Consider the following 13,309-nt stretch of genomic DNA (forward strand, 5'->3'; position numbering starts at 1 on the left):
CTCTCTCTCTCTCTCTCTTCTTTTTCCTTTTTCGATTTCTTTTTGTTTCTGCCAACTCTACACCGCACGAACAGCTCACTCATTCAACAAATAGTGCTGAAGAAAAGTAAATTCACTGAGTAAATCAGTCATTTTCTTTCCCCCAACTTTAAAATTTTCATCACAAAAGGATTTAAAGGGAAAATTCCTTTCGACCTCAACGTGTTCTGACTGTATTTATTCTAGCTTAGGAGACTCTCAGAGTCTTGACTAAATGGTCCCACCAGGGGGCAATTTAAGGGACCATTACTAGACACTTTGTCCATGAAAGATGAGATGTGACATAGCACAGAATAAGGCAGTGGGAGGAGTCGCTACACATCAGACCACCAGGGCGGCGATGGTGAGCCTCCAGGGGTGAGGCCCACCTTCTATTTTTCTGGCACTCCTAAATAAAGGTGGATTTCAACCACTGTTTTGGACTTGATCAAATTTTAAAGCCATATCATTTGGCTCTTCCCTTTGCTCAGTCTTCTCAGTATATCTCAGAAGCCAAAACCCTTTGGACATAAAGCCGTGTGGACTTGGCTCTGGCTGGAGGCTGCTGAGTCATGCCTCCTCTCCATGGGAGTCTCCTGGGGTTTGTGTGTGTTGGGACCTGCCTCTCCTGCATAAGATGGCTCACAGGAAGATGAGATGACCTTCTGCAAGAACAAATGATATGCCCTTCTGCAGGAACAAACGATATGCCGATGGCGAGAAAACAGACTGTCTTTCAAGCTGCTCTTTATCTCTGAGGGGAACTAGAAGGGAGGCGTCAAGCACGAGGCTGACGTACCATGGTGTTTTGTTAGCTCCATATTTTAGTCATGAGTCATGGATGGAGAGGAAAAAGCATCAACAAAAGAAAACCAAGAGACCTAGCCGTCTCTTCCAAGGGGAGGGATACTCACTGCCTCGTCGGATATTAATGAGCAAGTTGCCCTTCAAGATGGTGCACCCTTGCAGCATCTGCGCGGAAGTCACCGAATCGATGGTCTTTGTTTTCTTTTCTTCTTCACAGACTTTGGGGCAAGGACCTTCGCAAGGGATGCAGTACATGCTGTGGGAGGTAAAGAACCGATCAAAACACAGATCAGAGTGTCTCCTGGCCTGACAAACATCATCAGGAGATACTTTTTATTTTACAGTGGTTTCGCAAGCACACGTTATAAAAAGCAACTGCTGGCGGCATTCAATTGGTTACGCTATATCTCATCCCCAAGCCCACCCGGCCACTCAAATTGCAACCAAAAGGAGGAAGAGTTCCAGACAAAATACGTGACACATGCTGGAGGCATGCACGTGTCACGGGTTGTTGGCTGGTGAGCCAGCTGGTCCCATGTGGGAGCAATGCTGAGAAAGGAAACTTGGGGGGCTCTCAGGGAGAACAGGCCTGCCCTCTGATGTCAGGATCCCGAGTGAAGCCTCAGGGTTCCAGAAGGAAAATGAGGGCCGCAGACCCCAGGGAGGGAGAAGGAAGGTGCCGTTGGAGCAGGTGGGAAGTTCCTTCAGGCTACTGCTCAGCTTTGCCAGGGCCCAGGTCAGACCGGGACCTCTTGGGGCTGCAGGCCACGTCCTGTCTCGCACTCCTGAAGCCTTCACTGGGGTGGAGACGGGTTGCACAGGGCGGGAGGAAGGGCTGAACTCAGTCTCCCTGCCTGTGCTCAGAGGGCCCAGCAAGGGAGCAGGGAAAGAGGGTGTCTCCGCCAGCCAATGAGACTCTGAGTTTCAAATGGCCAGGCAGGATACTACCTGAGGGGGGGCAACTGAGCTAGGAATCTTATAAAGAATGTAACCTTATAAAGAATGTAATTCAGGCCAGCCCTCCACCTTGTCAGGGTCCCCTTCAGAATGAGGCACTGGCAGTGGCAGGCTCTCATCCCCACCCTGCCCCAGGCCACCCCACTGACCTCTGCGTGCCGTTGCGGATGAACCCCGAGGGGCACTCCTGCATGCACTCGCCGTCGTGGATCACGAAGCCCTCCGAGTCGCTGCCCTCGGCGCTGGGGATGTTGGCACAGAAGTCGCGGTCCACGCAGCGCCAGCCCTCGAAGCGGTAGGTGCTGGGCGGGCAGCTGGGGACGCAGACGCCGGCGTAGTAGTAGTGGCGGCAGGCCACACAGGCCGTGTCATTGTCGGGTGCGCTGCAGCTGCCCAGGCACTCGGGGTGGCAGCACTCATTGTTCTCGGTGCATGCCCGCTTCCCGCACGCGCTCGGGCACACTGTGGGTACAGAGGGGACAGGTAGTGAGACTCACGGCCTCCTCCCAGCCCCTTGGAGGCATTCTTCTCGGTCACTGGCCACCACCAGCACCCGGTGGCTCCATTAACCAGGAAACCCCTCCTCCTGCCCTGATGAAGTCCCCAAATGGACAGTTAAGGGACCCGGCCTCCCCGCTCAGATCTGAAATGACAGGATGTGGGTTCAAGTCAGAGCTCCCTGAAGGCAGGGAGAAAATATTCTGTGCTTGGAGTCAGGAGAGAAGGGTTTCAAGAGCAGTTTCTCCAAAGGACTCACTGTTGGGTCTTGGATGAGTTCTTTGCTTATTTGACCTTGGCCCTCTCTTTTCTCATCTCCAAATTGGGGTACAGCACCCACATTACAGGGATGCCTGGGATCCATGTGATAATGCAGAAGCATTGCCAGCAATACGGTGTGTTATTACTTTAAAAAGAATCATGCTCTGCTCTTTTTTGCATTTTGAACCTGTTTGTTCCTTCCTGAAATATCTTCAAAATCCTTAGTGTGCAGAAATACTTTGGTTTAAAAATGATTAAACTAGAAAATATTAAAGATGATGGCATTCAGGTTTATCAGATGGCTTTCGGAAAGGTTTGTCTGCTTGTTCCATTATGAACTGTCTTACCCCATATAAGTGATCCTATTAACTTCACACACCTAAACTTAACATATCATTGACAAGCCCCAGGGTCTAATGGTTATTCTCAAATGTAAGAAAGTGGGTGGGTGGATGGTGTCTCTGAATCCAGAGGACCAACAAGGTATTAGGAACTGTCTCCTCTGAGCCCCTCCGTGCTAAAGTTAAGTGAAAGCAGTGCCTAAAAGCCAGAGATTCACAGCAATTCCCATCCCAAATAGATGAGCTGGCATTTATTTCCATAACAATGCTGTAATGATCACACTCTATGGGGCTGTTAGCCTCCCGAGCAAATAAAGTATAAATCAACAAAATATGAAATCTGGCTTTCATTATACATTTCCTGGAGTTGGAAAATAATATAAAAATATTTAAATATGTATATTATTTACTCTGACATGCATTATTCAGTAAAGCGTATATTCTTGTTTTCTCCAATAATAAAAATACATGCTCAAAAAAATCGGAGATTGAGGAAAAGAGACTGTATAGAACATCTAGTCCACATGCCCCCTTAACTTCATGTAGACCCTCTGATCACACCAAGAAGTGTATGTCCTACACATGTGACTCCCACATACATATATAAAAACAAATAAGAAAGAAGCCATTATGAAAGCATTCTGGCACAGTATTGCATTTCATAATATTCAGCAGATGCAGCAGCATACCCTCTACTGGAGGATATCGTATGTTCTAGCCAGTTTTTCCTACTAGACATTTCATTTATTCCCAACATTTTATTACTATAATCAGCACTATCATCTTCACGAGAATCCTTAATTATTTCATTAAGATCAATTTCCAGAATTGACCTTGTTGGGTCAAATTGTTATCTGGGAAGTTTGTGCCAATCTGCATACCCACAGCTTCACCCGAGTTCCCATTTCACTGTAAACAGGTGGATGTGTAAACAGATCTCAGAGCTTGGACACTCACATGAACTCTGTCAGTGCTGAAGAAAAACAGATACTCACAAGCTTAAAATAATTGGACAGCTTTCTCCTTTGAAATCATCCTTTGATAGCAACAAAAGGTGACCTTCTAAAGGTTTTAATTCTTAACGATTTTGCTAATAGAATCTTGATTTTTAATTGGGCATTTTGCCATCCAGCAAAATCTACATTTCCTAGCCTCTCTTGCAGGTAGAAGTGACGGAAGTTTTAGCCAAAGGAGTATGGACAAACTTTTTGGGTGGAACTTTCTAGAAGAGTCCTTAAAACAGGGTGGGGGCATCTTACTCCTCCTTCTTGCTGGCTGGAATGCAGGAGTGATGTGGGCAGCTCAAGCAGTCCTCCTGGGCTGTGAGGTGAGTGAGATTCACTACAAGTGATGGGGCAGGATCAAAGGACCTTGGTCCCTCCTGACAGTAGCCAGTCAGCTGGCCTGTGCTGTTGACTACACTTGTCTGAGATGAAATAAACTTTCACCTTGTTTAAATGCCTGCCATTTATCATATGCAGATGAACTATCACAACTGAGACATAACTTCAGAACTACACATATGCAAAGAAGAAAAACACTGTCATTTTTTTGTAGACCAGAATTGGCTCTCAATGAGTTTTAGCTATTTCCAAAAACTAATATACCCAACAAATAGCAAGGGAGTCACTGCCTCTGATCACACCAAGAAGTGTATGCCGAAGGAGACTGAAAAGCACTGAGATACGTATCTTGTCTATGGAGGTGGTTGTCTTGCTTGAAAAGGGGAACTGGTTTGAAAGTACGAGCCTGGTGTGTTTGCAGCGAGCACACATGGCCTCATGCACACTCACATTCTACTCCAAATTTCACACTTGAAGACACCTCACCATCAAATAGATGGAATGACTATTCAGTTTCAAGTATATCTATTATGGAGGTAGGCTCAAGATGCAAAGAAACAATGAAATTACCTATCCTTAGTTCAGATGTTTAAACTAATAACAGGAGAACATGGGTCTATCTACGCTGTAGCTACTCACTTGTTACAGAACCCCTTGGACTGAGATCTTGTTTGAACCTTCCTGCTCTTGAGTCTCCAGGCTACTAGGCCCCAGCCAGCCAATGACCAGTGAGAAACACACCCTCACCCCGCACAGGCTCCAGTTTTCTGGCACGGGCTCTAGAACCAACCAGCTAAAACATGATGATCATGCAGAGGCAGATGGCAGAAGAATGATCTAGACGTGAACTAGGAGGTCTCCTTAGTCTGCTAATACTCAGGCCCCTGGGTGGTGACCCAAGATGCTAATGAGACACACCACATATGAAGCATGCATGCCCTAGTATAGCTCTGCCCAAAACATGCCCACTGCTCACCACTGCTCCGCCCCGATAATCAGCCCCATAAAACTAGGACCCCCGCTACTCTCAGGCCAGCACATGGCTCGGGACACCTCCAGATCCCTCTTACTATGTGATCCACAATGAATGTTCCTCACCTGAAACCTCAACACTTATGGGGGATTAATTGGCGAAAGGCAAAGATCCTTCAGGATCTCAGCACCCATTCAGCAACTATTTCTGGAGAGCGCGCTGCAGTGCTATGCCAGACCCCATATCCCAGGAAAGGACAATGCACCAGGTAAGAGGAGGTGCATCATGTGCTTGGGGCCCCAGAGCTGAGAGATAAAAGATGAGGATGCTAAGAAGAAAGAACAACACAGAATCATATTCAGAGGTATGCAAATGCAATGGAGTCACCGCGGTGGGGGAGCAGCAACTGGGTCCCCCAAAAGAAGGCTGCTAGAAGAGAGGTGCTGCTGGGAGAGAGAAGGGGTCTGGATACCCAAGGCCTGTCCTGAGGCTTCCTGCTTCTGGGCAGGAAGGGGTGAGACTAACTGGTGGGTGATGGACTTCACTACAGGTTTTAGGCAGGGACGTATCATGGCCAGATTTTGATATCAGAAAGGCAGCAACACAGAGGGGGCAGAACTGAAAGGTTAGGCAAGAGAAGAGGAGGTAAGCAGACTTGTCCCCACAACATTTACTATATGCGTGCATGTCCGTGTGCGTATGTATAACATGAAACAAACCTGTGAGGTTCATATGGTTAAAATCAAACTGACTGCAGAAATCATGTTCACATTCTGGCTCATCAGCACCAACTAGTGTCAAGCGTACCCCCCACTGGGGACACTGAAGTTTCAGGGCACCGCTCTTCAGCCATCAGTCACCACCAGTCGCCACCAAGGTTTGTGATCGGAAGAAGGGAAATTGATTAAGAATCTTAAGCTCATCATCAGAGACTAACTGGGAACAAAAATCTACTTGCAACCCTCCCTTTTACCCACTTACAATTGAAATAAACGATATAAAATGATAAGTAGCGCTCGTTACTCTCAAATAGCTACTAACATAATACTAAAAACCCAAGAGCATTTGAAAGAACAGAAAAAATGTCCTGTGCGATTGCTGGGAATCAGCGCTACCCAAATGCAAGTGTTGGGCATCTCCAGGAAAAGGAAGGGCAGAGTATCTATAGATACAGGCTGCACGCTGCTCCCCGCTCCCCCGTCCCGCTGGACACAGTCTCTCTGGGCAGTGTCCACTGAGCCCCTCTGTCCCCAAGCGGCCTGTAGTCTGTCCTTGCCATGGGCAGCACACAGGCTGGGAGTCAGGCTTCCTTCAGAAGGAGTTTCAACCTTAAGTTAGGTAAACACCTGTTCTTTATATACAGAATGATCCTTCAAAAGGATCAAGGGGTTGGGCCTCCCTGGTGGCGCAGCGGTTGAGTGCTGGGTTGCGAAGCTGCCCGCGGCCTCTGCGGCGCCGGTTCGATCCCCGGCTGCTTCCCGGCCACCGGCGGAGGATCCCACATGGCGCGCAGACCTCTCCTGCTGCCCGCTGCTCCCCTCAGCAGTGTGCTTCGGTCCTTCTGCCTGCTCTGCTCCCCGCTCTGGCTCTGGTGAATTCTCTCACCCTCCCGCGCTTCTGACTGTGCCCAGTGCATGTATGAACAAAACAAACAAACAAACAAAATAAATAAATAAAACATGCCTCTATAAAAAAAAAAAAAAAATTTAAAAAAAAAAAAAAAGGATCAAGGGGTTTCTTTATGTTACATGAGACACCCAGCAACATCAACACACACATACTCGGGAATATACACTGGGGTGATGGGTAGAGGGGCCGAAGGTCCAAAGCAGAGGTGACTCGTTGGCTAGAGGACAGACTCGGTAGGTAAGAGGAGGGTGTGGGGATGGAAGCCAGTGTTCCCCTGGCTGCAGGAACAGGCACAGGATTCTGGGAGGCAGGCAGGCAGGCAGGCGGGCAAGCGACCACACAGAAGCCTGGGATTAGAGTCCCGAAGCCATGCCCAGGAGCCTGCTATAAATTTTGTCTCATCTCAATGTATATAAATATTATTAGCGTTCAGGACTATTAAGGGATTTTGTGCAAAGCTCCGGGCAGTATGTCTCGTCAGCAGATGGACGGCCGCTCCACGTGAATGCCAAGACTTAACAGCGCAGTTACCAAATCTCCAATTACGCAGCCACTGAGAGAGGAAGGGCACCGTCCCTGGCTTCTGTGGAGAAGGTGCGCGCCTCCTCTGGTGAAAAGCAATTCTGCTTTTAAAAATAAGAAGAAAATGGAAAACTGCTACAAACTAACAAGTATACAAGGGGAAGAGCAAATTGATTTTGCCCCGGAGAGCTTTCTATTTGTTGGGATTCTTGCAAGGAGCAACAATAAAAACAAAAAGTCTATCTAAATGGCTGGGGAAAAGGCACCAGCAGGTCCCAGATCCACCACTCAAAGGTTTGGTTGACTCGAGGTCACCATCACATAAAAATGAGACACTGCAGTTAAAAGCTCCTTCCCTTCATTTGGGGGACAGGACAAAAGACACAGCAGCCTGGAACTCGCTCCCTCTCCATGGTCCCTGCATTTATAAAGTTCTAGGATGTTGCTTTTTTGTTTGACGTTTGATTTTTGTCCTTTGTCAGGAAGTTCTTTAACGGGCTTTACTTTAGGGAAACGCTTCTTAAAAAGCTTATTATCCGGTTTTCTATGAGGAGAGACAGTGGAGAACCCAACCTTTGTGCAAGGAACAGAAAGGGAAAAATAGATCAGGCAGCCGTGAGGCTTTAAAAGCCACAATTTAGCCCAAATAACTTCGAGAGACTAGAACTAGTTCATGTGTGTTTAAGTCAGGTCAAGCTTCCAAATGGAAATGCAGAGTAGATCCGGGGCATCTCTGTTATTTATTTCTGAGTCCCCCTAAGTAACACATCCCTGCTCTGTATGAGCACATGACTTTCCTAGCAGACATGTATCAGGTGCATCAAGCAACAGCTACCGAGCCCAGGAAAATACACCCCAACTTCAATAGCCTATCAGGGAGACATGGGGCCAGAGAAATATCATGGTTTTCTTGTCTCACCAGAGGAGGAGGTGGCTGCATCTAACATGGGGAGGGGACTGGGGGGGTCATCTGGAGCCCAAGGACACCCAAGACAGTCAGGGTGCTGGCCACAGGTGAGGATGAGAAAGACTCCTTTTGACTATCCATCCACTGGCCCGAGGTGGGGTACTGCAGGCTCCACAGGTGCAAGCCAACGCTCCCAGAGCCCCCACCCTGTGGAGACCTGGGGGGCAACAAAGCAGGGCAAGCACAGGGGGACCAGGAGGGCTGCACAGGGGATGGGAGGGCCAGGTCAAAGCTTGGTAGCCTGCTCTGGTGGGCCCAGGTTGATGGGCGCAGCTGAGAGCCAGATGGGGCGTGACTCCAGGGTCTAGGCTGGGGGAGCTCAAGGGGTGGAGAGATGGGGAGGGAAGACAGTGGGACCCAGGGAGAGATGTTAGGAAAGTTGTTTAACCCTTGAACTGCAGTTTGGACTGCTCTTAAGAGGACAGAGATGCTACTGTAAGATTTCAAGTAGAGTCACACAGGCAGACACACACGTTAGAAGGTCACTCTGGCCTCTGACCAAGAAACAGGACAGCACATGAATGTGGGGCCACGGTGGCTATTCCCAAGAGCTGTGCCAGTGGCCAGGCAGGAGGCCAGTGGGGGCAGATTCAAGATCTCTCTGGAGAATTTGGAAGACTGGGTGGCAGTCAAAAGCACCAATAAGAGAATAAAGGGTGCCACCACTGAGGTGCCCAGGCCCTGCTGCATTCGGGCAACCTGGGCCAAGAGAGCCAGTGAACCCCAGACTTCCTGCCGCAAACCAGCCAAAAGCTTGTATTTGCACAGAAAGGGTGTCTGAGCTCTAGGAGTCTCAACTGACTGCAGAGGCATCCAGGGAGTGGCCAGGAAGTCAACACCTGAGGCTGGGGAGCCCACAGTTGCCCAGATGCCCTCACCCCTGAAAAACAATCTTCAATCTGTCCTCCCTTTTGTGATCACACACATGCTCCTCCCCACCCAATCACCCCAAGCAAAGATATCTGTCAAAGGGAGCAGAGCTGTGGAGAGCTCTCAGGCTCAGCGACAGCAGCTGTATTTCACCCTGGCTTATTAGTCTGCAGTTCTTTAAATAAGTCCGCCAGGATGGAAGAGGAGGCTTGTGTGAAATGCTTAGATTCATGAAATAAAACTAAAATAAACTCGGTGTGTACACACGCGCGGGCACACACACACACACACACACACACAGTGTGTGTGCATCTGCACAATAAAGCACAGTCTTTGCAACAGGAAGACAAGTATAATGTCAAGTTTGACAACTTGAGAAATGGCTAACAGAAAACTCCTTAGAACCAAATGCCTAGAAATCCCAGGCAGAGTTTCAAATGCTTCCAAACCAGCTTAGAACTTGGAAAACCATCACCCTGTGCCCAATCAGTTCCTCAGGACAAGAGAAAGTTCAAGTGGCAAACCCTGTGCCTTAAATGTTGACAAAAGAAAATCACTTTGCGACAAAGTTTCTCTTATCAATACTGAAAAGAAACCTTTTGGGCTGGAGGAAACCTTCCACCAGAGAGGGAAGAGACCTTTTAAAGGTTAGGATCCAAAGATACTCCAGTTTCTCAGTTGGGTGGAAACTGGATGAGCCCATTACAAGGTTACAGTGAAAACAAGGACTTCAGGCCACGCCAAGGCACACAATAGGGCCATGGTGTCTTTGACCTTATTAATAGAATGAACCTGCAAGCTCTGCTTTGCTCCAAATCCCAGGGATTGTGATCTTTGAAGGGGATTTCAAGACTCAGCTTTGATTTAGCTTCCTTCTACTATAGGAAGTCCCTGGACCAGGCATCCATGTGCCAACTGGAGCACTTTTTGTAAGATCCTGGGATATACAGTGTGGGCACAATTCCATTCCCCATCCCGCCCCTGCTGGCTGTCTTCTCCCATCTTCTACTCCTTCTGGGGGGTTGGGGTGGGGGGCCACTGAGTTGCAGGGTGGCTTCAGAGTCTGTCACAGCAGCCACTCACAGGAAACTCCTAGGGCCATTAACTCTGCCTCTGGTCCATAAGCAACATGTACCCATGCGGTTGCTTCCTCCCTTTCACCCACCCAGAGTCTTAGAATCAAAAGGAAGGTTATCATCCATCTCATGCCTATCCGGGACTGTCTTTACAGATCCTAGGTGAGCCTTCAAGCAAGGTTTAGGGTGGCTCCTTACCTTAGGGAAAGTGTTAAGAGAGCACCCACCCATCTTGACCAGCTTCTCTTGACACTCAGGGAGAATAATGCACTTTCTACGGTGCACCGTGCCCAGACCCCATCCAGTTGTCTGGCATTCAGGGGTCAGGGATGTTTTCTTGTCAGATTTCCAGAAGCTCAGACTCCAATATTTCCAAATGGTGATCCTGCCCCTGTCACTTTACTCAGCTACAGCTCACATAACAATATACGAACAGCACTGTTCCTGCCCCGAAACTTAGCCTAACACTGAAGTCATCTGAGTGCCGTGGGACTCAGCAACCAAGGTGGCTTCCCAAATTGAGGCTGTCTACCAGGAGTCTCTCTGTATGATCTTCAAAATAGCGAACACCATTACACCAAGTGAGCTCACTTAAGTCCCTAGATGCTTTTTCATAGTAATTGTTTGAGTCGCTCCTATATGAATGCAATTTATATCACTGAATCCAAATATAGCACTTCTCATTAACCTAAAGTTAACATGCATGGAGCACTTTCCATGTGTCTGGCAGTATATTTAGTATCTTATATACATTTATTTAACTTAATCTTCCTAATAGCCACATGGGGTCAGTAGCATTATTCTCATTTGTAGATGACCAAATGGAGGCATGGAGATTTAATCATTGTCCAAGCCTATTAACTGTCCGATTTAATCATTGTTAAGCTGGACTCTGAACCCAGACCCACCTGACTGCTGGCTGCAGTTTTTTGCAGCTCCTCTGTCCCATATGGTGCACTGTTTCAGCCTGGCTCTGTGGTCTAAAAAGGAAAGGCCTATGGGGGCCTCTGGCATGCCATTTTTTCTTTTTAAGTATGTGTCTACAAGAAAGATAAATCACAAGTCCTCCTAGTTCCCCCTTTTCCTCTGTGGGGTGTAAACAATTTGGTCCAAAGGACAAAACTCAGAAGACACGACTTCTGGAAAAGGGTCAGGCCCCCAGGTGACACTAGGAGAGAAGAGGAGCCTGACTTGTCTTTATGTATTGAGTTATATACAGCAAACAGAACCCCCAAGGACACCTAACACACAAATCTGCAAGGCTGAGCCCTGGCCACTCGATCTGCAAGGGTTGACACTAAGTTGCAATACTGAGGTTGAAGCTACCCTTGTGGAAGGCACTGAGGAGACATTCTATGGGGCAGATGCAATTCTGTGTAAATGATTGTGCTATCAGGAAGCCAGGCCCACAAGACCCAAGAAGACTGAATGACCCAGAACAGGTTCCACCCAAACAAGTCTTCCTAATGAGATTAGATGGCTAGAGTTCACACTCTTTCCCAATTCATAGTCTCTGCAAGACTGAAAACTTGGTCATCCGAGAAGGAAAACACAAAAACAAAAACTCAGTTGTGTTTTCCTCTTGGCCAGGCATAGAAACAGGCCCAGCTGGGTCCTGTGGGTGCTATGACTTTTATTCTGCCTTCTAATATTTTTTTCCAACAGCTTTCTTGACATGTAATTCACATACGATTCACCCATGGTATATATACAAACTGATGACTTTAAGTATATTCCCAGAGTCGTGCAAACATCAATCACTGCAAAAAAAATTGGGTGCCCCTGACCACCTCCCCACCCCGCCCCCTCTCCAGCTCCAGGCCACCGCTAATCTTTGTGTCTGCACAAATGTGCCCTTTTGGACATTCCTGTGCATGGCATCACACAAGATGTGACGCTCTGCGGCTGGCTTCTTTCACTTAGCATAACGCGTTCAAGGCTTGGCCATGCGGTGGCCTGGGTGGGCACTTCATTCTCTTTTATTTTCTTTCATCAATTTGGACCTTCAAGATCCACACTTGGTGAAATTAGCCCTGTACACCTTGCTGTTCTCCAGTAGTAATAAAATCACAGGCACATCGGTTGGAAGTTGGTGGTGAGAACAGTTCTGACCCCAGAATCTATTCACAGTCTGGATTTATTATAAAGGAAGAAAGACTTGATACCTGTATTAAACTGACTAAATTGTGTCATTCTCTGATATTAGGGGGCAAAGGGAATAGTTATATGATCTGCGGGGAAAGGTCACCGGCTCTGTGACCCTCTTCTGCGCTCAGCGCCAGCACGCTCCCTGCTCAGGTCACGGAGGAAGCAATTCGCCATCGAGCCTAATCACTATAGAAATGCCTGGCAAATGAAGCTGAGGTTGCATTCCAGAAAGGTCTCCTTAGATGGTGGTGAGGGAAAAGGAAAAGAATAAAGTCTGATATTAAGAAGGGGAGCGGGGAATTTGACCTCCCGTTTCTTTTATTTTATAAAATAGAATATTCTTTAAAAAAAAAAATCAAACTATGCTAAGGCACTGTCGAAAACTGTCCGAAAGTTCTTTCTTCTAAAGTCATATTCAAAACCTACATACAAATTCGAGAAACACAGACAAGTTTTAATGGGAGAAAACCAAGGGAAAGAAAAACAGCTGGGAGTTCAGGCAGGGTCTGCTCCAGCTTGGGGTAGTGAGGGTGCCTGGGCTGGTGTCGGCACAGGGCAGGCCATGCTGTCTCTCACCTTCTCCTTCATCTTCTTTTTTTTTGTCCTGAGTCTTTCTTAAAAAGAAGAAGGGCCTCCTTGGTGGTGCACGGGATTAAGACGCAGCACTATGTAGCTATCCACAGCCACTGTAGCAGGAGTTCGATCCCTGGCCAGGGAGGTGACCCACATGGCGAAGCAGACCTCTCCTGTCTCACCTGCTACTCCCCTCAGCAATGCACTTCAGTCAATCTACCTATTCTGTTCCCTATTCTGTCTCTGATGAATCTTCTCAACCCCCCCCCCCACATCTCTGGCTTATACCCCAGTTCTTGTATGTATAAATAAATAAATCTTTAAAA

General features: G+C 47.7%; 1 protein-coding gene across 2 annotated transcripts in view; it reads right to left on the bottom strand.

Annotated features, from left to right (window-relative positions):
- The window catches only part of IGF1R (insulin like growth factor 1 receptor), a 270,309-nt gene that overhangs the window by 57,239 nt on the left and 199,761 nt on the right, over nucleotides 1-13,309 (bottom strand). For both annotated transcript variants that reach the window (XM_054694759.1, XM_054694758.1), the window contains exons 3-4: nucleotides 1,932-2,244; nucleotides 933-1,081 (exon numbers count right to left, since the gene is read on the bottom strand). In XM_054694759.1, coding sequence (XP_054550734.1) covers nucleotides 933-1,081; nucleotides 1,932-2,244 — 462 coding nt within the window. The remainder of the gene's footprint in view (nucleotides 1-932; nucleotides 1,082-1,931; nucleotides 2,245-13,309) is intronic.

The sequence above is a fragment of the Talpa occidentalis genome, unplaced genomic scaffold (genome assembly GCF_014898055.3).
Source record: "Talpa occidentalis isolate TD23 unplaced genomic scaffold, MPIMG_talOcc4v2.1 talOcc4.14, whole genome shotgun sequence".
Lineage (NCBI taxonomy): Eukaryota > Metazoa > Chordata > Mammalia > Eulipotyphla > Talpidae > Talpa > Talpa occidentalis.